The 25,521-nt window shown below is 45.5% G+C and overlaps 1 protein-coding gene across 2 annotated transcripts in view; it reads left to right on the forward strand.

The window, feature by feature from the left end:
- COL5A1 (collagen type V alpha 1 chain) overlaps window positions 1-25,521 on the forward strand; it is a 260,301-nt gene that overhangs the window by 126,366 nt on the left and 108,414 nt on the right. For both annotated transcript variants that reach the window (XM_075060418.1, XM_032767553.2), the window contains exons 8-12: window positions 5,096-5,260; window positions 6,524-6,580; window positions 12,995-13,036; window positions 13,520-13,582; window positions 25,354-25,428. In XM_075060418.1, coding sequence (XP_074916519.1) covers window positions 5,096-5,260; window positions 6,524-6,580; window positions 12,995-13,036; window positions 13,520-13,582; window positions 25,354-25,428 — 402 coding nt within the window. The remainder of the gene's footprint in view (window positions 1-5,095; window positions 5,261-6,523; window positions 6,581-12,994; window positions 13,037-13,519; window positions 13,583-25,353; window positions 25,429-25,521) is intronic.

Consider the following 25,521-nt stretch of genomic DNA (forward strand, 5'->3'; position numbering starts at 1 on the left):
TGCACTGTGGGATACTGCCTGGAGGCCAATACCGTCGATTTGCGGCCACACTAACCCTAATCCGATATGGTAATACCGATTTCAGCGCTACTCCTCTCGTCGGGGAGGAGTACAGAAACTGGTTTAAAGAGCCCTTTATATCGATATAAAGGGCCTCATTGTGTGGATGAGTGCAGCGTTAAATCGGTTTAACACTGCTAAAATCGGTTTAAACGCGTAGTGTAGACCAGGCCTGTGTTTTGGATTAAATAGATTGCACTCCTTACATGTTAGTTAATATTCAGGCAGGTCTATACCCCTCCCTCTCCCAAATTCTACAGTTTCATCCCATTTGTTTGTTGTGAAAAATTGTCACCATTTTTTGGCCAGTTTCTGTTAAATATACAGGCATGTGGAAATCCTTACAACATTCCCAAAGATAAATTAACTGAGATATGGAGGGAAACCGCCATCCCAGAAGTTCAACAAAACCAACAAAACCCTGAAGCAGAGCAGCCCAATGACAACTATCTAAAGCTGGTAGAAATTTGAAAAATTTGAAATTTAAAAAAAAAAATCTCTCTCTATTCTGTAGCTAGCTATGTCATATTTGAAATATTTGAATCTTAAAAATGTCAAACTTTAAAGGGTAATATTATATTTTTTTTCCAAAAATTGTTTCCTTTTTGTCCTGACTCGTTCTAGCAATAACCAAGTGAGTTACTGGACAGGCCTTGATAGACACTTAGATAATGTAGACAATCAATTTTGCGATGTCTCATTTCATGGCACCTATTATCTCAGAGAGGTCCATCTGTCACGTTTTGTCCAAATGGGCAGAGGCAGGTACAAGAAAGGTTGGCTGTAAGCTTGAACACAGCTGCTTTCTGGAGCAATTTGGGTTGTTTCCTGATTGCATCTGTGAATGTTCCATATTTAACATGTGTCTTGCCCTCATCATCGAATATTGATGTTCAGCTGGGTCCCTACTGGTGTTGTCATCAAATTAGACTAGAAGTGTCATGTCTGTGCCTACTAAATTTCTCTCCCAAGAGGAAATAACCCTCTTCTGGACTTCCTCTCTGCCCAGAATCCTTGACAACCAATGTCAGTAGTGAGATAATATTTCCCAGGAGACCTGGCAGAGATTTTCATTGCTTCTTGAATAGAGAGGGAGAATTTAGTTGTCATACCGTCAAAAAAAATACACCTCTCTGGGAAGCAGAGAAAGGTGTCAAAGAGGAAGCAAAGGCTGGCCAAGAGAATTAAAGTTGGGCATAGATGCTTCCCAGAATAAATTAAAAGATGTCATGGAAGCTGGCCAAATGGAGATCCAGGCAGCTGTAGCAAGACAGGAGAGGAGCCAGCAACAGATGAAGGAAAATCTCAAGGCAGAGATCAAATCCAATCAATTGGGAATAAAAAAATGCAGTGGAGGAGGAAAGCGAGGCTGCATGAAAAGATACAATGGCCTGGTAAAATGTGTTGAGGAACTGAGCACCAGTCCTGAACAAAAAATTGGTGAGAAGGTTTTCCAGGAAATATAAAACAGCCAGAATTCATTGGCTCAACTAGAACTCTCTAGGAGAGAAGCTAGAGATGGGATTTGATGACTTTGGAAAATGCTTGGATGAGGAAATGAAAAGCTCAGAGACCAATTTGGTTGTTAGGATATGGAATCAGAAAAGAAACAAGCTTCAGGTAAGGAAACATGTTAAGACTTTGTGCCTAAGCGCTAACTCCAGGATGCTCTGCAGGACACATGGGAAGGTGAAATGGAGAGTGACCAGTCCGTGCTTGGACTGCACGGAAGCATTCAGTGTTAGAAGGGAAAAAGCAGGTTCCTGAGAGGTTTATTTTAATAGCTTGATGCAAATGAATGGTTGACAAAATGAACAGGGAGTCAGCAGGCTTAACAGCTGGCTTAACCTGATCAGACCAAATAATGCAGCTGGAATAAATCCCAGAAAAGAGAATGAGTTATCTTGACCTGATAAAGGCCCTTAATGTGAGGTTCGGGCTATCTACCAATCTGAGTTGATCCAAGTTTGTTTAAAGCAAAGGAAGAAAGAACAAGGAAAATCCATCAGAGCAAGGAGAGGACTTCTGTAGGTTAATGTGTCGGGCATATCTTCAGACTAAGATAGGCATGCCAAATAAGTGAGCAACATACCAGTTTATTGGTGACCAAGAGATAACTTGAAAATTAAAATCAGTGGGTGGAAGCCATAGGCCCTACCTGCCACCATGGACTTTGAAGGATTTGAATTTCCAATGCCATGCAGCAGCACACTAACCTGCTCATGGGAGAGGTGGAAATCTTGAAGCCTAAATCTGTACCTAATTTTTGTGACGAGAAATGGGATTCAGGTTGGAGACAAGGAACAGTTGAGAGGTTCGAAAACACATCATGCTCAGTTTGATGCAGAGAATGTCAGTAGCAGCACAAAGACTAGGGGAGACATGTCTCTCAAGTCCTGGTCCTGTGACGAATTGTCAGACATTCAGTCCAGCCTTGCCATCACTCGTGATGTAATGATCACTCTTCACCCAGTTCAAGAACCAGAATGGCACTCAGCCCAAGGGGCAAAACACGGAGTAGCTGCACAGTTTTTGTTTACAGCCAGAGGTGGCTGGATTTGACCTTCAACAGCAGAAAAGGGCAGTTTGCCGGCTGTTGAATACAAAAGTAAAACATTGAAATAATATGGGAGTTTGTGGGATTTATTGGCCATTCTCCCCATCTACTAGAAGTTTCTTTTCCTGAGGCAGATGATACTGGCCCCTGTTGGAAACGGGATGCTAGTCTGAATCCAGTGTGGCAATTCCTAAATTCCTGTCACAGCCCTTTAATAAGATCAGGAAACGTGTGCTGTGAACATTAGACCAGGCCTGTTGTTAATGCTGGGGGATAGGTATTATAAAATTGGACTCAGATGGAAACTGTGATTGGAGAACTAGCAGCAGTTCACAAATGGGGTAACTTGGGTTTATAAGAATGAAACTTTTGGAGTCTGAGCTGGGCTTTTGGAAGCGGATTTAGGCAATGAACTCATATTGGCTTTAGATTTCATTGTGGCTAATAACTATGTGATAAATTCCAGCAAAGCAATTCTGAACATTCAGTATGGAGAAATATGCCTGTGAAAGATGGGAACTAGGTAAAAATATGCTTTGTTCGATGACTGCTCTGCTGGGAGCAAGCTGTTCTCCTCCGGAGGCAGGTGTCACAATTTCAAATTCTTATCTGCATAATTTTTCAACAAAGAGAGTGGTGGAAAATCTGTTTTGAATGAGGCTCTTTGAAAGTGACAAAAGAAATTCACTGTTTGGGTGATTTTTTTTCAGGCCTGCTTTGACCCAGATTTTTGAGGGTTTTTTCCCCTCAACATTTCCCCAAATGTCCGTTTTTCACTCTGAATTCCTCCTCTGTCAAAATTTTCAAAAAATGTTGCTTCTTTTTCAAGCAAATTGATATTTTTTTAAATGGAAAAAAATATGAAGACTTCAGTGTATGAGTTTATAGCATTTTAAATTTCAAACAAGAAGGTCTTCCAGTTAGGATGTTATGTGTTTATGGCAAGCAACAGATTCTAATGTCTGAAGAATTACGGTTGAACTGAATCTAGGGAAATGTGAGCTCTTGTTAAGAGAATGCCCTGGTCAGCTGATCAGTGAGAAAGAAATTTCCACTGGATGAAGGAGGGGAAGACGTGGTGCAGAAGTGGCTAAATTCCTCCTGGCTCACAGATATATAGAATTTTCTAGGACTCTGTTCTCATTTCTGGGTTTGCCAACATAGCAGAATGTGCATATGTTAAGTGAGAAAAGAAAACCCAAGGGTGGTAGCTAAATTGTGATTTCATTGATGACTACTTGGCCTTTGCAGAGTTAAAAAAGGCACTTCACTGTTAGTGTTAGCTTACCCATGTTTTAAAACCCCTTTCAGATTAGACACAGATGCTCGTGCTTATGGAATATGAGCAGTTTTGGCCCAAGAACAAGGATTGGAACTGATGGTGGCATATTACAGCAGCTCTAAATTCTTCCTTTCTGTTGGTGAAATAAGTTCTCTCTGAACTGTTAGAAGTAATTAAAGCCATGGACCATATTCATCATAACCTGCATGGGAGAAAAATCTGTGCTCAGAACAGACATACTTCTTCACAATACCCTTTAGATTCCAGAATGCCATGGGACAGTTGGCCTGGAGGTTACAGAAATTACAGGACTATGATATCATTGTTGCAGACAAGGTTGGCCAGAAGCAAGGAAATTCTGATGCTTTGTCTAGATGTCCTCGTTTGCTGAACCATTGCATATATTTCCTCTTAAGAATCAGAAGAGGGAGTTATTTGGGTAGGGAGAAATGTGTGCTAACGAATGAATAGTACCCTCTCAGATGCCTAAGTGCAAATATTCAAAGTTCTGCTTTTGGAACAAGCATAACTGTAATGTTGGATCCAAGATCAGTTTGGGAGTGAACAAATGGAAGATCCTAGTATAGGGAAACCTTGATTTTTCCAAAAAAATTTTTTTAGGGGGGGAACTTTGTAAAATCTGGGATTCATAATGATAAATTTCAGTTTCAGTATGAATTTTAGATATGGGACCAGATGTAAATTTCTCTATGCTTGTTAACCTGGAGATTGGGCTATCTGGGGTTTGGAATGAGTTAGGGTTTGAGCATTTAGCCTCATGCCTCTTAATGTGGAATGTCTGAAACTTCTTGTCATGTGTTATTGCTCATACTCTGCGTGGTTTCTCACCCAGGGTATTTTACACATGCAATACATTTCATGAAGCATATGGGAAATTCGGGGGAAATGTCATATTGAGTTCCATGTGGGTCTAGTATTTTATATCTGTAATCCTGCTTTCAAGTCCCTTTGGAGGAATCCATTGGTGGGCCCTGGAAGCCTGTAGGTGCTACTTTACTAAACATTCTTTTATTATCGCTTTGTATTTGTATTTACTTGGGCCATTATCCTAAAGCTTATCCGCCCCTGGTCCTCTCTATCTGGAGGATTCACTAGACTGCTCCCCTTAGTTTTTAGAGCATGTATTGGGTTAGGGGCCTCTTTTGTCTGACACATGCTGCTGTTCTTGTTTTCAGGCCGAGGTGGAAATGAGTCAAGGGGGAGACGACCAAGATAAAGACTTTACTGAAGAGACAATAAAAGAGTATGATGGGAATTACTACGATAACTATTATGACCGAACTGTCTCTCCTGATATTGGGCCAGGAATGCCTGCTAACCAAGAAACAGAGTATGAAGGGGTAATGGAAGACTTTCCGACTCCAGACCCTTTTTGAATTTCTTTCCAGCTGCTTTCTTAGCCTAGTTTTTCAGCTTTTGGAGGGGCAGGAAACCTCGACCTACTTCCTAAATCCCTTACACTTCCCCCAGGTAATATGTAGGAGTTATAAAAGGAAAAGACCCATTAGATTCCAAGTTCTTGTCTACGTGGGAGCACTGAGAAAAATTAATCTGAATTAACTAAAGGTATGAATTTTAAATAAATTAAATTGCATTTACCCTCTGTGTAGATGCTGTCATTCAGAATTAAAGTGCCTTACTTCTGTCCAGTTTAATTCACTTCCAAAATGAATTAAGCGAAACCAAATTAAGGCCACTTAAATTCTGAAAAAGTGTATCCACACAGAAATGTAATGTGATTTAACTAATCCACTTTAAAAGATAATTTGGATTAATTTTCCTGAGTGTTTCTGTGTAGACCAGCGACTTCTCCAGGCACCAGCGCTCCAAGCACGTGCCTGGGGCAGCAAGCCACAGGGGTTGCCCTGCCATTCCCTGTGAGGGCGGCAGTCAGGCTGCCTTTGGCTGTGTGCCTGTGGAAGGTTCGCCGATCCCGTGGCAGTTTGGTGGTGGGTACACTGAAGCTGCGGGACCGGTGGACCTCCCGCAGGCAAGCCGCCGAATCCGCAGGACCGGGGACCTCCCGCAGGCAAGCTACCGAATCCGCGGGACTGGGGACCTCCCGCAGGCAAGCCGCCGAAGGCAGCCTACCTGCCATGCTTGGGGCGACAAAAAAGCTAGAGCCGCCCCTGGTGTAGACAAACTTGTAGATTCCAAGGCCAGAAGGGACGACTGTGATCATCTAATCTGACCTTCACCGTAACACAGGCCATAGAACTTCCCCCAAGTAATTCCTGTTTGAACTAGAGCATCTTATTATATAAAAAGATCAAAAATTGATTGAAAAGTTGCCCGCGATTAGGTCACCTTAATTTATCCTGCTGCTTATGGAGGTAATAATTCCTTACATATAGCTGACCTTTGAAACTGCTGTGCACTAGAGAGATGGAACAGAACCTTAGATAGTAACAAAATTAGTCTTTTCTCCTTTTTTAATATGGGTCTTCTGCACCCATCTGCACCAAGTTCAGTCCTTGGGTGGTATGGGCTCTGCTGACTGCGTCTTGATCATGTTACTGGTTTGTAGTCTGAATCTAATTGAGACAGCAAGTTTATATCCTCTTTGTTTATCTCACTGCCTGTATTTCTCTTATGTGATACAGATTGGTGGCCCACGAGGTGAGAAAGGACAGAAGGGAGAGCCTGCAATAATTGAACCGGTAAGAATGCCCTTCATCTACAAAGATTTTTTCTTCAGGGGGTGGGAATGTGTATATGGAAATGTATGGTACTGAAGAAGAGTTCTGTGTAGCTCGAAAACTTCTCTCTTTCACCATCAGAAGTTGGTCCAATAAAAGATATTACCTCCCCGACCTCATCTATGGAACTGAAAAGCAGTCATAGGCCTGCACATTCTGTAGTCACATCTCATGCCCACAGCTGCAGTTCGTAGAGAAATGGTCAGTATTTTCCATGAAATAATTTCAAAAGAAATTGAAAAGTTTTCATTTTATGAAAAAAAAATTCTGGTAGAAATTTTCTGGATTTTTTTAAATAAAAATTGAAAGTGATTTTGGGGGATTTTATTTTAAGAAATAAGGATAATTTGGAAAGAAATTACAATTTTCCATTAGCTCCTTTTCTCCCCTCTCCCACCCAAACAGCTATTTTTGTTTGTAACAATTCTTTGGCCATTTTTTTTTTACCAGTGTTATGTACAAGTGAACTAGCAAGAGCCTGTCTTAGGACTCCAATGGCTTTTACTTAGTCGTCGGTTTGAATTACAGCCCTCCCCAGCTACCCTAATGGGATCTGAGAATCAAGCTGGGTTCTTTTGGTTTTTACAGCATCACCACTGATAAAATCTCTTGCCCTTATTTTCCGAGCTTCTGAAAACCTGCTGCTTCCCTTGGCTTTAAGAAGAAATGTCCGTGCTCAACACCTTTTGAAAATCCAGTCCCTGTGTGATCAGAGGTTAGCTAACAATTTAACTGATGTCACATGAAACGGACTGGAATTCAGTTGTCCCGTCTACACGGTGTCTTGCCTTGGTGGGATTGAGGAACAACTGGTTGTTGTGAGCTCTGGTTGAAAGGTTCACAGGGAATGAAACTATTATTACATAGCCCCTTTCCCATCCATAAGTACACTTTAAAATCTCAACTTGCCTCCGTGTTTGCATCCCTCTCCTCACCCCCAGGAAAGACCCATGGGTATTTGGTTCCTTTCAATTACCACTGTTCATCTTGCGCCTGAGTCTCCGAAAGGCCAAGCACACACTCACTGCAGACCAATAACTCAATTAACCTCATTTTTCATTGGCAGAATGCCAACACATGGCCAGAAGAGGGGACAACACTTCCTATCTCTTGGAGTTGGTTTTTTTCTGTCCTTCCTCTGTTTCTCTTCTGCGTGATCCTTTCCCGGAGGGTAGGGGGGAGGGTTTGACACCCAGAACCTCTGCTTTTAAAAAGCATTCCCGACCCTCCAAGTCAATTCCTTCCTTTCTGGGCCCTGCTTTCATTCTGCAGACGAGGGAACAAAATGGACATTTTGTCTAACTGAGGTGTGGAAAGCTCTGTTAAAATACGGGGGCGGGAGGGGGAAGGAAGCTGCTTAAACTCAGGCTGCCCCGTCCAATCTGAAATGTTACAGAGTGAACAAAATAGTTAAGTGTAATCATCCAGAAAGAATCTGGCTGCCTTAGCTGTTTCAAAACACTGGAGCATATGTAGCCATTGCCAGAAAATAAACAAGACCAAATGCTGCCTTTCCTCTCTTCCTTTGCTTCCCATTTTGCTGAGATAAATGCAGATTCGTTGTGCTCTTTCTCTTAAGCAAAGGCACTTTCTTCAGCTCAGAGCTGCTGGATTGTGGGGGTGCGGCGGGGCGGGGGGCGGCGGCTTAAGAGTCGAGCCGGAGCAGGTCCGGGGGAGGCTTAAGAGTCGAGCCGGAGCAGGGGGGGGGGGGGGGGTTAGAGTCCTCTGAACTTTCTTTCCTTTCAGTCCATCTGTCTTTCAATCCTTACTCAGTGCTGACACTTGCTGGAGGCAGCGGGATAGCACAGTCTTGAGTCTAATGGTGCCCTCCAGCTAATAGTTTCTGCGCTGGCAAAGGCAGCATTAACACTCAAGGTCTCCAGGAGATGCATGAGGGCAAGGATCTGGGAGTCAGGACTCCTGGATTCTGTTGTTCATTGTTGTACAACTTTAGAGCAAAGCCAAACAGAAGAGAGACTCACTCTGTCACCTTAGGCAAATCTCTCTTCCTCTCTGAACTGTGACTAAGGGCCTTGTCTACACTTAAAACACCCATGACACAGCTGTTTCCTTTTAGTGCTTCAGTGCAGACACTACCTCTGCTGATGGGAGGGGTTCTCCCATCTCCACAGGTATCCATCACCTGTCGACTTAGCCGCTGTCTGCATGGGGACTTAAGTTGGTTTAACAGAGCCACACTAAGGGTGTGAAACACCTCAACCAACTTAGTTAAACCCACCTAGTTTTCTAGTGAAAACGAGGCCTAAGATGCCACATTATGATAACTGATGGCAAATGTTGACACTTAGGATAACATCTGACCTTTCCCTCCCCTGCTCTATAAAACAGGCAGAAATTATAATACCTTTATTAAAATGCTTGGGCTCTTCAGATGGAAGCGAGTAAATTAAAACAGCCCTGTTTTATTTTCATCCCTTCAGATTAATTTGAGGAGCTCCCCGTGTCTGTGTCCCTTTACGCAAGGCATTGCAAATTCCTTTGCTATGAGACTGCCCAGAAGGGATGGCTGTTGGCATGGATGCAAAAATGGAAAGCTGCTAGCGATACCCTTCATCTTCTAGCAATGGAAGGGTGCTGAGAAAGGAATGGGGAAAGAAGGGAGGCTTTGAGATGAGGAGGGAGTTGAGACATAGGCAAGAATGACTTCATGCAAATGGGTGAAAACAAATTAGGAACAACCTTTTCACAGCACTTTGCCATCTTATGAAGCCAGGCCATGGGGCCAAATCCTGCCCCTGCGGAAGCCAACAGGAGCTTTGGCACTGGATTCAGTCAGAGCAGAATGGGGTTCCCAAATCTGTGGCTTTCGCTCCACTAACCAGAGTTTTTATTCCATCCCACGCCCCCTCCTCTTCCCCTGCATGTCCCTCCCTGCCCCTTCCTGTCACACAGCCTGTCTCCTGCTCCCCTGCCTTGTCGCATTGCACGGATAATGGAAACCACTGGAATTTCTCGCTGAGGAGACTTTCCAGATGTCCCCACAGCCGGAGCCCAACATAAACAAACGGATAAATGTGGGAGGATGCCCAGACTGTCTGTATCAGGAATAGGTTAATTAGGCCTTCCTCTCTGAAGGGCCTCCATTGCCTTGGTGATTGGCTGTGGGAAGCAGAGCTCTCGGCACCGTGGCCATTGAGGAGACAGCTTCAAGTATTTCCCACATAAAACTGGCACCCAGCAGCTCTTGACGGTCGTGGGGCTCCTTATATGGGCAATGACTCTCTGGAGAGCTGAGGGGAGTTTATCAGCATTGAGTGGAGGTGGAGGTCTGGGGACGGTTCTAGTCTCCGGAGCTGCCGCACAGGCAGATGGGTGGTGTTTTAATTGGTCCAGTTTCTCAAAGGAAATGGAGCCTGGGAGGAAGGGTGCAGTTAGGGGCTCCTGTGAGCCCACTGCTTTGCAAGGTTTTTGTTTGTTTATAACTTACAACTACCCTTCCCTTCTGTGCAAAACTAACCATCGCTTTCTGCCCACTGTTCCCAGAGAGCAGGGAATCTTCAGTCTCCATCCTAACTGGTCCCTTGTCAGCAGTCTCAGCAGAGGGCGGCCAATAGCAACATGGGCCATAAAGACTGAACTGTCTTCTCTCTGCTCAGATCAGGACTGGGGAGCCTTGGCTGGGGCAATGTGAAGAGATTGGCTCAATGAGGATACATATGCTGGGCGTGTTCCATCTGCCTCCTACTCACTTAACTTATTGCCCCCGGTTCATCTGAACTAAAGGAAAATAGAGAGTGTCCAGAGCTAGATCATGCTGGTGACATCTCTGTGTGCTAGGCGGATATATTCTTTAGCCTGTAGACCATGGCCCCTTGAGACTCAGGTCCACTGAATGGAAGCCAGGTCACACTCAAAGCATCTCTTCGGAGCTCCAGGTAAAGAACTCATACTCCATCCTATGCTCCTTGTCCAGAAAGGAAGAGATTTCCTAAGGCCTCTCTTCTCCCAGCACATCCAGATTCAGCCCTTGTTAGCAGTAATACTGCTTCCGTATGAATTGTTCATCAGTCCAAATTTCACCACCAAAGCCCCTTGCTTCCGCTTGTCACACTGAGGCCAAGTGTTTCAAACCTGCATTGCTTCACCCAGGACAGATCAGAGGCAAGGAATAGCTCCCACCTCCTTGCATACCAGGAAAGAGCGAGCAAGGAATGTGTGGTTTTGGTAGGTTTGCACCCTGCTCACTCATCCTGGGTACCGAGGCTATTATTATTATTTATTTTCTCCTTCCACCTCCTTCCATTCCTCGGCAGGTCATCCCATTGCTCAAGTTGCTCTTAAGGTGACCAGCCTTGTCCCAGTATTTAACCTCTGTTCTATTTTTCTGCACCTCATCCGTTGCCATGAAACTCATGGGCACATCTCCTGAAAAGCCTGCGGCAACATATCCTCCAGATTCTGCAGCTGTGCTAATCAGTTTCAGACAGCTCATCTATTCCCCCTCCCTCCCCGCACTTATCCTTCCATCCAGGGAGAAGAATCTCACTGTCCTAACTCAGGACAAATGAGGGCCATGCATGAGTCTCTTCTCACACCCCATGTAAATCAGGAGTAACTCTACTGCAGTCAGTTGAACGACGGTGTTAAACTGCTGTAGGATAAGGTCCATGAACCAAATTCTCTGCTAATATAAATCTGCATGATTGCGTTGATTTCACTGGACTTTCCCCTATTAAATCAACAGAGAATTGTCCCCTCCATATATCCAAACAATCCACAAAGCAGCCCTTAAATCAGCTAGAAATGGGTAGCGATACCATAAAAGCTCCTTGTGCTAGCTAAGGGATATGGCTGCAGAGGGTATGTGTACGGGTTGGTATCCCACTGGGGGAGCTGTCATGGCAATATAGTGTGATCTGTTTTCTCTCCTGGGGGGCTGAAGAAGTGCAGATGTTGGGGCAGGACTCCCTGTTTGCTGCATGTACCCTGACTGCTTCACTCCGCTCAGCCCTTTCCAGTGCGCAGGACCTAGGCAGCTGCGCTGACGTCAGCCCACACTTTCACCGGCTCTGCTCCACTGACTGGCCTTAGCTTCAACCCTGACCTGGGGAGATCACCCTCCTTCGAGGGGGAAGTGTAACTCGATCGCTGGGCTGGCTCCTTCCCAGGCTTCTCCTGACTGAGTCAATTTGACATTTGCTGACTTTTATGGGGTGATTTCATCCTGTAGGAGAAATGACTCTGCTGGCTACAAATTAGCCGGCGAGAGGTGAAATGGGCTGCTTGGAATATGGACACCTTGTTGGATTATGTTGAACTTAGGCCACGTCTAGACTACGCGCCAGATTGGCGCGTTAAAATCGATTGCTCGGGGATCGAAATATCGCGTCTAGTCTGGACACGATATCTTGATCCCAGAGCGTGCTTAGATCGATTCCGGAACTGCAGCTAGACGACCGGACTTCTGGATTTGACACAGCGAGCCGCGCGGATTGATCCCGCGCGGTGAAGATGGGTGAGTAAATCAATTTTAGATATTCGATTTCAGCTACGCTATTCTCGTAGCTGAAATTGTGTATCTAAAATCGATTTAATCTCGTAGTGTAGACCTGGCCTTAGTCAGTGGTCCAACGATGGAAGGGTAGAGCTTGATCCATGGATCCTTCCAAACCTATGTTCCTGGTCCTTTCCTCATAGGTCTCTGACTGTTCTATTGGAAAGTTTCTCTCCTGTCTTCCCTCCAACACCCCCCCCTTAAAAAAACCCAACTCCACTGAGTACACCATACTCATGATTTAAAGGAAGAGCAAAATATTTTTTTTTTAAACAATGAGATAACATTACCCTGGCATAGTACCCACACAATGATCTTGCAGGTTCACTTGGTAAATCTCTGCATAAAGCCTGCTAGGGAAAGAGATTTAAAGACCGCTGGAAATGCCTTAGAATTTGATTGGAACTAGGGACAGCATTCCGAGCAAAGGGATCATCGGCTGCAAAACTCACTCCAGCGAAGCCTGGTTTTTCTGGCCTTCAAGACACAGTGCAAGGCTTTTCATGTGCTTGACCTTGGACTAAGATGAGAGAGGATTCCTCTCACTCTCACCCGGTGTGATTCTGGTTTGGTGGTTAGGGGCAAGACTTTAATTCATTCCCAGCCTGGGCTGAACTGGTTGACAGTTTTGCTTTTCAGTGCACAGGATGTAGTGTGCCAATGACAACGGACCCATACTCCGCTGAGACAATGTGGAAGCAGCTCAGCACTGGGATGCGCAAACACCTGTTGGGCTTGTGAGCAGCAAAAGACTGGATGAGCTAAGAACAGACAAGACGGGCTTGACTTTTGAGCTCCACTGCGGAAGTCACATTGAGGATGTGCCATGCTAATGACCAATCTCTCTTACTGTTTTCCAGGGCATGCTCATCGAAGGGCCATCCGGTCCTGAAGGCCCAGCTGTAAGTCAGGTTTTTTGTTTTTTTTTTAACACTTCTCTGGGCTCTATTGCTTCCATATGCCATACCTGGATATCACAGCAGTTCAGGGTCACTTTTACTCTGCTAACAGCGGCGGCTGCAGGAACCAGCGCTCCAAAGGCGTGCTTGGGGCGGCAAGCCACGGGGGCGCCCTGCCGGTCCTTGCGAGGGTGGTAGTCAGGCAGCCTTTGGCGGCTTGCCTGCGGGAGGTCCTCCGGTCCCGCGGATTCGGCAGCACTTCGGCAGCAGGTACGCCAAAGCCATGGGACCAATGGACCTCCTGCAGGCAAGCTGCCAAAGGCAGCCTGCCTGCCGTGCTTGGGGCGACAAAAAAGCTAGAGCCGCCCCATCTGCTAAAATAGACAGCTCCAATTCTGTTTCTTTCCTTTGTGCACGCATGCTCACACAAATAACAGCATGTTTTCCTTTATTACCTAATGTTTTGCCCTGTCTTTTCCATACTAGGGTCTTCCAGGACCTCCGGGAACTACTGGGCCTGTGGGTCCACTGGGTGACCCCGGTGAGAGAGTAAGTATAATGGATGTACATTCTCTGGCTGTGGCTGTCGTTCACTGTGGAGCTTTAAAATGTGACATGGGGTGTAAAACATAACTGGTCTTACTGGTAATTGAAAACAACTACCTCTTGCACTTTAGCCCTTCTGCCTCAAAATGGGGAGAAGTTGTAAGCCTAGCAGAACTCAGCCTGGGGTAAAGGACAGATGTTTGAACCTGGAACAAACATTTGGGGAGTGTCCACACTAGCCCTTTACAAATATGTCAATGACCTCAAGTTACTTGGCAACCAATTAACTCAAAGAAGCTTAGTGTAAAGAAACCCTTTGACATCTCTCCACATCCTTTATTCCTGTGTGACAGGTAATTACACTGTGTCTCAGTAATAATCGGAGGGCAAGTGAGGCATGTGTCTGAGAGTTATTCAGTAGGCAAGTGCAGCCTGTCTAATATACTAGATGGCAGGCAATGTTTTCTGCATTATGGCAGGGTCTGCTGCCTCAGAAAGTTGTGCAGTGCTATAAATACAAAATTAAGGTTTCACTGCAGGATTCAGAAGATGTAGGACCTGACTGTTGGTGTGAAAAACTTTCATTCAAACACACAAGTCTTCTAGCACAGGAAAAGTATGAATTAAGTTCAGACCTGGAGCCTTAATTAAACAATCCTCCTGTTAGGAACAAAAAATATCCACCACTTCTGCAATGGATGGTGTTTCTTTCTCACAGGAGCTCCATGGTTTCAGTGGATTTCACTTTGTAGCCTATAACAGAAATGTAGAATGGTTTTGTTTTCTTTCAAATTACCTCTAATATGAAGATCCTTCTCCTACATTACTGTGTCTTTCTATTAGGAGAAGCTTCTGCGTTACTGACAGGCACGAGCAGCTGACCTGCATTCTCTGTCAATCGGATTGTTAGGTGGTTTCCTTTATTATTATTATTATTAATTATTTTGTTTCAATTCATTGCTGGGCAAAATACTCTTCTGTCCCCGATACGTTTTATTTGTGTTTTCAAGGCTCCTGGATTTTGGTGTCCAACTTGTGACACCTACAGTCTCATTTTCAGAAAGTGCTGAGCACCCACAATGCCAGCTGAGATCCAGGATGTCTCTAGGTAGTCAGCACCTCTGAAAATCAAGCCCCTGGTTTCTGATTAGGGCTGCCTGAAATTGAGGCTCCCAAATGGCCACCATGCAAATATATTTTCATTTCTGCTTTGTTTTCTTTGCCTCTGAATCACGCAGCCACAGTTAAATGCTATTTTTCTCCCAGTAGGAGGAAATTAAACAGCAAAGAAGTAATATGTACAGTTGCTGTGCTGAAACAAACTCCTGCTTCTGCATACACAATGCAGCTGGCAGTGTCTGTAGAGTTAATTTAGGCCTGACACCTAGTGGAGGATTTGGAGTACCGCGGCGGCTTGCTTTTGTTTCTCTGAAGGCCTGAAATGAGGTCACTAGAACCTAACTACTGTAACAGCCAGACTCAAGCTGCTGGAATTAGAACAGTCCCTCGGCAGGAATCTGATTTCATAGGCCGGAGTAAATAAATCACTGCATTTCCAAGCTGAAAGCTTTTAGGAGGGAAAAAGTGAATATTATTAGGAAATGTTTTCTTTTTTTCCATTGAAGAACTGTAAGCAATGCTTTAATTTTAGACTGTTAGGCTTATAGAGCGACTTTTCCTGAATGAAGCAGAAGAGGAAAAGTAGTAATCTCCTAAAGCAGTGCATTAAAATCCAGCCTGTTTCTCTTGTTTGGCCTGCACGTAAGGAACAAATGTGTTGCCACAAACTACGGTGTAGCCTGATAGACTCCTTCACCAGACCAGGAAATACTCAGTGTCATGCCCAGAGTCTTTTCATACTCTTCCTTTAGGGCACAGTTTACTCTTCAGACACAATAAAATAGTTCAACATAAGTTCCACATATAAGCCTTGCTGTCCCTCTCACCCATGGTCTTCTGCAGAGGCCCAGGGCCTTTCATCCTGCACCAGGCCAAACTCTCTCCTCCCTCTACAGAGCTACATTTTTGGCTTTTATAATAATAGAATATCTGGGTTGGAGGGGACCTCAGGAGGTATCTAGTCCAACCCCTTGCTCAAAGCAGGATCAATCCCCAGACAGATTTTTACCCTAGTTCCCTAAACGGCCCCCTCAAGGATTGAACTCACAGCCCTGCGTTTAGCCGGCCAGTGCTCAAACCACTGAGCTTGAGCAGTCTCAGCTGGGACACAGCTGATCGGTATGCTGGGCCCAATGCACCTTAGGGTTACCTGATCCTGCAACAGGCAGACAATGCTTTCACTCAGAATTGGGGATAGAACCGTTGGTTCTGAACCTTAAAAACCCTGACGCGTGAGCTATAGTAGAGTCTGCATGACTAAACTGTAATTAAGACGTACAGCCCCAGTACGCTGCAGCCGCGAGTGGGTGACAGACATTGGCTGTGCACGCTTAAACACATTTGGCACCAGAGACAAGCATACAGGTTCCGCTTTGTCACCGGACTCACGCCCCATCGATTTCAGCAGCCTGTGTGTGAGTGAGGCAAGCGGAACTTGGCCCTGTGCCAGTACTGTGCATGGCCACACAACAGAGGCATTTTTAGATTAGTTGAGCATATTTCTGCAATATTGTTGTGTGTTGCTATTTCACAAAGTCACGGGTACTTCTGGGATGGGGATGGGGCTCCCAGACAGCTACAGCATCAGGTGGGGTGTTTAGGGGCACCCAGGATAACCTAAGGGAGAGCTTCCCAACAGGAGGTCTGACTCATCCCCTCACTAGCGAGGAAGAAGGGGGCTATGAGAGAGGGACCCATAGTTAACTCAGGGGCTGAAGACAGGGAGATTATCTCTCTTTAAACCATTATGAACCTACAGACATTGGGGTTGGATGAAGATTTGGCCCAATCTGAACCTCTTGGCCCGTCTGCAGTCCAAACCTTGCTTCGGTCACCGCTGTTCTCACCTTAGTCAAGTATGGCCATTTCTCCACGCTCACCTCCTACTTCTACACCGCAGTGCACAGCTGGCGGTCTCCGCTAAGTGGAGACTTGAGGGTGAAACAGGGTGGAGAGCTGCGTCCCATTGACAAAATGTTTGAGTTCGTGAAAGGCAGAGCTGGGCCCCTTCTAGATGCCTTCCCTGAGGTGCATTATAGCATAGCGTTTAGGACCCTCTCTGGAGACGCACAGAGTGCATTCCAGGTCAGGAGAGAGGTAGATTGGCACAGTGCGCATGGGAAGATGGCCATTGGCTCAGAAGTGTGCTATTATGGGCAAGTTTGATGAGTGCCAAACGTTCACCTAAAAATAAAAACAGCACTAACGACAGACTCTGCCTGTAGCTTGTTGTTGTGGTCGAAGTCATGGCAAGGGTCTTTCAACATCAAAGAGGAAAAAAAGCTCAGTAGCAAAACAAAAAAAAAACTCTTGGAATCTGCCCAGAAACAAAAGGAGAAGAATCCAGTTAATGCTCTGTTTTCCCCGAATCTGTTCTGTAACTCTAGAGGAGAGATGAATGGCAGTGACAATACATCTTGAAAAAGCTGCAAGAATATCTAATGTGTCTGTTCCCCCCAGCACTGTTATCTAGTGAATACCAAATACCGTCATGAGGACGGGAATGGTTAGCAGAAAACGTTTCCCTCAGTCTCCTCGTCAGGATCTTGAACACATTTTTCTGGCAGGTCATTCGGTCTGATTTCTAAAGCGGGCACTGGTACAGAACATCTTCTGTCGACTTAGCAGAGCAAGGGCATCGGGTGCAGTAACTTCCACCTAGGAGGGTGGGGCGTGGCAGGGGGAGACCTATCCCCATATGTTGTGGCCATCTGCTTTTGCACTGTTCTTTATGAGCATTTGCCTCTAGGCAAAAAAAAAAGTTGGCATCTGGCTTCAGTGTGTATTCTTAATGGCTGGCTGTGGAGTTACACCCGTGGTTTAAATGGGATTAGAATCAGGCTTAATAGGGTGGTCTAAAAGGCCACAGACAAAACACCCTAGTTCAAAGTTGTATATCTGTGGCACACTAAGGCTACAAAACAAATAGGATTCAGCTAGCCATCACAGTCAAACCTGCTCCCTGCCTTGCTGTGGTATTTGTCTCTCTAACCAACATCAGACGTTGGCTGTACGTTCGCCTGCCAGCTTCCCCCATCTCATGAGCACAGCTGGCTGCTTCATTCCTTGAGACTGCTTCAGCACAGGTGCACGTATCTTCTTAGCTGTCTTCACGTCAAGCTACGGGTTGTTCGATTCTAGCTGGACAAGCCGAGAAAGGTTGCAGATGGAGCTAAGAAATAAAGGTCTGGCCAGCTAAAAGCAAGAGAAATGGAATAGGTTTCCTTGAGTGTCTTTCCTTAGGCTTTGTGCTAGTTAATAGATTCCAACACTTAAGTTCCTTCTGAGGTTTTGGTTATTAGGGCTCTTGCAGTTTGTTTGTTTGTTTAATGCCTCAAAATTTGGAAAAACCGGAATGAACTTGATATATGTGACGGCTGGAATTCACTCGTTTGCAGAGAGCCAGCACGAAGTCTGTGGACAACCTAAGTCGCCCTTAAACCCTATTTTAAAGGCTTAAGTAGTACATGAGCTCTGTGCTGGCTCCTTTGCTCAATAAGCTAGGAGCTCAGACCAGTGCAAAACGTGGCCAACTGTTCTTCCATTCAAATCCTTTCCCTTTAATTACTACTTCTTGCCTGGCTCCAGGCACCAGAACACCAGCTGGAAATGACTACACACGTGTTTACAAATGAGAACACAAGAAGAAAGATATCAAGATATGAGGAACAACCATCAGGAAGATATGGCTACATTTTTTTCACTGGCATGACTCTTTTTGGACTTGATCTCATGCATGGATACAAAGCAAAGCCTGAGCCAGACAGTTCCTTTGTTTGCACGCTTTTATAGTGAACTCCCATGAGCCTTCTCTTTTGGCCTACACTGCAATTCTGTCTTGATGCACAGTGTTCAAAATCCCTCCTCAGATGCACTTGATCCTCTTGTTTCCTTGAGATCAATCAGAAGAAACAATCTCGTGTGTCTCCCTGATGTGTCCTGAGATGATGTGGCTCTTGTCCAAAGTTGGGTGACTTCTACATTCCCTTTCCAGTGAGTGCCTTCCAAACACTTTCTTCTCCCTGGCTTCTTCCTGTAGCATGTGATCGAGGGGAATTTTTGAATGCAAGATGGTTGCCTGGCTGCCTTCCATTGAGACAGACTCTGAGCTTGAAGGCACCAGCATAACAGAGGTTGCATTTTCAGGTTTCCTGCCAATTGGGAAATGCGGTAATCACCAGGGTGCAGATCTTCAGTATCAACTTCATAGCCTCATGATATGCACGTGCAAAATGGAGCCATGGAGAGCTCAATGGAAGGGTCTCTGCTGTGGTTTTAAGATGGATTTAAATGGATTATTGGCTATCAGGGCATTCGAGTGGTGATGATGCTAATTTGGACCCTTTCTTTGAAAATTAAGACTTTTTATCACACTTGCATGTCAAGTATCAGAGGGGCAGCCATGTTAGTCTGGATCTGTAAAAGCAGCAAAGAGTCCTGTGGCACCTTATAGACTAACAGACATATTGGAGCATGAGCTTTCATGGGTGAATATCCACTTTGTCAGATGCATGTGGGAGGGAAGGAATTCTGCCTCTGGGGCATTTCCCCAAGTGAGGGATCTGTGCAGCTGCAGGGCAGCAATGAATTGTGCCTTGTTTATCATCCATAGCTATTTCTTTAATCACCTCTCCATGTATGATGACCTCAGTCCTCTGCTCCTAAGAATTCATTTGTGTGGCAGGCTGGAAGGCGGGACGGGTGCCCTTATTTCTGTTGTTCTTCCCTATGATTCCCAACAGGATCTCCACCCTGCCTTTGAATGGCCATGCCGAGCTGGCAGGCACGACATCCCCGACTCTTTTCAATGCACACACACACAGCCGCAAAAGGCGGCCTCTGCATTCAGGAGCAGACTGCACTTTCCACTTGTTTATAAATATCTCATGTCAAACAAAATGTAACCCAACAGTATGCAGCATATTGGGCATAGAAAAGTGGTGAATTAATAAAGCCTGGCAACTAGAAATATATTGAATCCGCTCCACAAGTTAGACCGGATCGTCTTTAATTCGTCTATTATTAGCATTATTATTCTTGTATACAACTTGTGTGTGGAATTTTACAGATGTAGCATAAGGCACATGTGGAAACGGAAAGATTTTTGAGACCGGCCAAGTACATCAAATTAATGCATCAGTGATACTCAGCTATATCAACATAAGCCAACGGTGCTGTCTAGTATATTGGTATTACTTTATTCATCATTCTGGTTTGCTCATTCAGCACTGCATTGCCTGCGTGTGACGAGGTCTATCAGGCTTTCTGTGCCCTCTGCTGGAGGCATCTGTGGCCTGACACTCCCCGTCCAAGGAAAATCCATGCAGACCAGGTGACGAACAAGACAGTCCTCCAGAGGCTTAGAAGGACCAGGGGCAAAAATGACCAATCAACAACCAGCAGACCAGTTAAGAAGACTTGCCTGCTTTTATTCAGAGGCAGTGCTGGGTGGGACTGGGACGGGGAAATGGTTCCTCATGGCTCACCCAGAACTTGGGCCCTGGTCAGGATTTTACCCTAAGGGCCGCAACAAAGTGTTTGTATTTGAAGGGTTCTTTTCCTCTTTCTTTAAGAGTTGCTGTTTTCTTACTTGAGTCTTCAGAGACGAGCCCCAAGCTTATGGCACAGATTGTCCTGCCTCAAGCTGGAGGCCAAACTTTGTAGACTAAGGGTGGAGGGGAGTTGGGGGGACAGAGGGTGAAACGGCTGTGGTACCAAACATGGCTCTGAAGGAAGCGCTACAGAGCAGCCCTGTCAGTCACACTGCCCCAAACCACGGGGAGTTCCAGCTGTGGGAGGGAGCCGTGGAACAACCAGTGAGGAGATCACCTTAAGAAGGCTTAAGGAAGGATTTAAGGAGAAGAGGCATTTGGGAGATGATTCCAAGTATATCCCCCTGTTCCCAAGAAACTGTGAACTGGAATGAGCTGATGGAGAAAGGGAGCTCCTTTGGAGAATGTGGCTTTAGCCAATGGAGCAGGGAAGGGCTCTTCCACATATCCAAGGTATAAATTAATCTGTCATCAGAAAGATCTGGTGGTGTTACCATCACCACAGGGCCATCGCACCAGTCTGCCTTGGACTCTGCACAAGGAAGAACACCCGTCTCTTGGCACCCACGAGGTTAGACATGTTCAGAAAGTTTGTTCAGGCTGATAGACAGTCCATCCCTTGATTTTATGCCGGGCATTGATCATGCCTCTCTCTGCAGATTCCTTTGTTTCTCAGAACTGTGTGTGTTTCCCGAGCGCTCGGCCCTAAGGTGTGAACAGTTTCTTTCTGTCATGGTGTCTTTACAAGTGGATGATTAAAGAACAACATGCTGAGTGAATGAATGTAGCCAAACGGCAGGGGGATGGCAGCGATTTATTGAGTGTCACAGGCCATCCAAACTGAATTCCAAAGCATTCACAAAGAGAATACAAACACCAGCTCCGGAAAACATCCTTCCCGCCATTCAGCAGAGAAACATATCATGATCCCTGTCTCAGCAGAGTGCCATGGATTTCTCCAGATCACTCTGCTCCTTGCGAGGCAAATGCACAGCTGTTTTCTTTTGTCTTTCTCCTTTGAGAATGTGTTAATTAGTTGGATAACACCCTGGATGCTTCTACCCTTTTACACACTATGCCATGGAATAGAGAACGAAATAGAATAATAGGCCAGATCCGTAACTAGCATACTGTCTCCAAGTTCCATTGAAGTAGGTGAAGCTACACTCATTTACACCAGCTGAGGATCTGGCCCTGAGGCCGTACACCCATGCACCTCTTTTAGGGTAGCATTGAGGCCAATGCTAAAACGTCCATTGGCTACGCAGGCACTGCATCTGGGTCTCAGCCCTTTGTTGTGGTTCTGAAATGTTTGTTGGAAGATCTTGGGTGCCCTTCTCCTTCTAGGTTTCAGGTGGCAACTGGTTTAGAAGTGCTGAAATACCGATTTGAAAGGCTTTTCTCACAAACATTTGGGCCAGCAATGGAAGTGTCAGAAATCTAATCCTTTGAGATTTCTGGACCAAATTTCGCGCCCCCCAAAAATTAGGCTAAAATCCTGACCAGCGTCCATATTCCATTAACATTTGTAAGCAGTGTGAAGCTTTGCAGCATTCCTTAGCTGTTGTAAATCGGCGTAGCAGCATTGACTTCGTTGGAGGCACCCCAATTTACACTGGCGTGCAACAGTTTTCTTTTAAAGTTACTCAAAAGCCTTTGGAAAACTGAACTGAATTTAAATTTGAGGTATTTTGAAAATACACCCCCCCCCACGACAAACATGCTTGTGTATTAACATTTTATCAACACTCATTTGACAGAATACATGAAGAGAGATAAACAAACCCAGAGCTGATCAATCATACATCAGGACCGTGGGGGCGAAGTGGAGAGAAAGAGTTTATTATGGAAGACAACTTTGGCCTAAATTATTTATTGTGCTTTTAATCCAACAGATGGGACTGTTTACCTGTCAACTCCTCATCAGCTGAGTCAGGGACTCCTGTGTCGAAGTGGCTAAGTAAACAAAGTGGAAGTAACATCGTGAGCTAGTCTTGAAAAATGGATAGGTGGATTTGATATGCAGCCTGCCTCCAGCAGCTGAGGGGACTGCTTGTGTTTTCTGCTGATAAATCACTGGCTGTAGTGGCTGTTTACTGCAGGTTTTCAAGCTGTGTTATTATTCTGGGTCAGTTGGAGGGTGATGCGAACCCTGGATTCTTCATCTGTAATGTTTTCCAGTGCCTCTGATTATGGGGCAGCAAGTATCTAAATAGTCTAGCTGTTGTATGTGTAGTCCAGGGTAGGGTTGGGCAGTTTTGTTTTCCCTAATTGTGGACTAACTAATCATGGGCTTGAAAATTGGACTGGCTTGGTATTGGGTGCCCTTTTGAGAAAGGAGGAGAGAGCGAGCACAGGCAAGAGAGGGAAGAAATCCAAGGAAACAAGAGTGAACAGAGTTTAAAAAAAATAAAACACAAAAACACACAATGCAGAGAGAATGTGAAAAGGGAGGGAGGGAGGAGCAGGCCCATCTGGGGGGGGGGGCAAGTGGGGCAATTTGCCCCAGGCCCCGGGCCCCACAGGGGCCCCCACGAGAGTTTTTCAGGGCCCCTGAGGCAGGGTCCTTCACTCGCTCCGGGGGCCCCTGAAAACTCTTGTGGGGCCCAGGCCCCCAGAGCTTCTTCCTCTCCCGGTCTTCGCCGGCAGAGGGTCCGTCTGCTCCGGGGCAGACGGACCCCCTGCCCCCAAATTACTGCCGAAGTGGGACCCGCCGCCGAAGCGCAGCCGGGTTTTCGGCGGTAATTTGGCGGCGGGAGGTCCTTCTGTTCCAGGACCCGCCGCCGAACTGCCCTGAAGACCCGGCTGCGCTTCGGCGGCGGGTCCCGCTTCAGCGGTAATTTGGTGGCAGGGGTCCCCACCGCGGTCTTGGGGCACTTCGGCAGCGGGTCCCAGAGCAGAAGGACCCCCCGCCTCCTAATTACCATCGAAGCGAGGGCCCCCTGCTGCCGAAGATCCCAGGCCCCTGGCATCCTCTGGCGGCCCTGAGGAGGAGAAGTGCATTCTAATACAAAAATAGATAAAGTACTTACAGCATATAAGGAGGCAAGGTGGCCTGGTGCTTAAGGCACAGAACTAAGAGCAGGACACCTGGGTTCAGTTCCCCATTCTGCCATAGACTCACTGAGTGACCTTGAGCAAATCACTTGGGATATATTTTTCAAAGCACCTAACTGACTTAGGAGCCTCAGGGTATGTCTACAGTGCGATAAAAAAACCCAGGGCATGAGGCTGAGAGCTCAGGTCAGCTAACTCTGGCACTTGGAGCTCAGGAGGCGGGGCTACAAACCAGCTGTGTGGGCTGGAGCCTGGGCTCTGAGACTCTTGTTCCTCGAATATCTGCGCTGAAGTTTTACAACCCCACAGCCTGCGTCTCACGGACCCGAGTCAGCTAACTTAGACCTGCCACGATCATGCCATGGGTCTTTTATTGTTGTGTAGACATACGCGAAGTCTCGTTTTCAAAAGTGACTTAGGTCAGGTAGGAGCGTACGTCTGATTGAAAGTCAGTGGGAGCTAGGTGCCTAAATACCTTTAAAAATCTGGCCCTGAGCTGCTTTCAAAACTGGAAAATTTTACCCTTAGTTTCTCTGGGCCTCTGTCTCTCCCCCAGCCATCACCACCTTCCCTTTGTCTTGTCTGTTTACATAGTAAGCTCTTTGTAGCAGAGTTCCTCTCTTATTACATGTATCCACAGCACCTGATCTCTAGGCACTCCAGTACAGTTCATCACAAGGAAGGTGACTCATTGTGCCAGGGTGGTGATGTCATAGTTTTGGTGTTTGCCTGGGGTGAGGGTGACTGTGTTTGCAGATCATTGATTCGAGAATTAGAATGAGCAAGACTCCAGTCTGTGTTTCTTGTATATCCATTCAAGAATTCAGATTCTTCAGCGTCTCCTGGGGGGGAAGAGCCTAGACAGACAATATCGTCCATGACATGCAAAATCAGACAGGCACAAAAAAAGAAAAAGCAACTCATTGCACATACTCAGAGAGACTGTATTTTTAAAGGCTCAGAATGGCTGGTGCAGCTCACCTATCCTGCTCCAGAGAACTTCCCAAGGGGGATTTATGCATCCTTCATTTAAGAAGAGGGGAAAAGTAAAATTAATGTGAGACCTTATTAAGTAACTGCAGGAAGATGATGGATTACACCTGAAACTAGAAATGTTTCTCAGATAGGGGCCAATCCTGCCATCACTGAAATGAATGGCAAGACTCCTGTTGACTTCATAGGATGGGATCAAATCTACAAGGCCCACAGCTTTGCATGCTAATGGGAAAATTGTAATTAGTCATGCACCTTGAGTAGTTAGATGTCGTCTTCATTTGCGTGCTGTATTGCTGGATGTCTGTGAAAATTTGTACTTTTTTGCAGGCACAGAATTGTGAGTGCAAATAATCTGGAGACTGTTTTAGGAAAGTTGGATCTACGTTGTTATTTAGAGTTTCATCTGTAGAACGTTTAATGCGTAGGTTGTTCCCATAGAGTGAGATCAAGGTAATCGACTCATGTAAGTCAGTGGAGCTTTGCTGATTTACACCAACTGATTGTTTGGCCCAAGGCAGATGGAAATATTTTGGTAGGACAAAAGAAACACCAAAAAACAATGAAAAGAAAGAAATGAACCAGGCAATTAAACATGTGGAAGAATAAATACATTTCAGTGCATTTCTGCTTCACTGCTCTGAGTTACATTTTATACCAGGTTTTATATACGGTTTTAATAGGGCTTAATATACTCAACTAAAGATTCATAGCATTGATCTGGAACATTGCAAAGGCTTTTATTGTTCATCTGAAAATTGCTCATGGCTGACTTGAAACTATAGAGGGAAGGGAGCAGGGGGATGGAATTACTAAGAAATACCATATGTGTTTAAGCAACACACTACAGGCCGTTGTAAGCACCTCTATGCCGCCAGCCTTACCATCAGTCTGGATACCATCAAAATGTGTATATATCTGAGTGTTCTTGTCTTTGCCAAGGCTAACGAGAAGCAAAGGCCCTTCCAGCTATAGCAACCTGTGAGGAAGATTGAATTAAATAATATATACATACATGCTCTAGTAATTTCTCTTTATTTCTTCCCTTTGTAGGGACCTCCTGGCCGGCCAGGTCTTCCAGGAGCAGATGGGTTACCAGGACCACCAGGGACAATGCTCATGCTGCCTGTAAGTACAATTGTAACAAAAGGGCATGGTTAATTTTGAAGACTGGAGATCAGGAGTCCTTCACTTTGCTACTGACACCCTCTCTGTCCTTGG

This window comes from Chelonoidis abingdonii, chromosome 24 (assembly GCF_003597395.2).
Source record: "Chelonoidis abingdonii isolate Lonesome George chromosome 24, CheloAbing_2.0, whole genome shotgun sequence".
NCBI classification, from domain to species: Eukaryota; Metazoa; Chordata; order Testudines; family Testudinidae; genus Chelonoidis; species Chelonoidis abingdonii.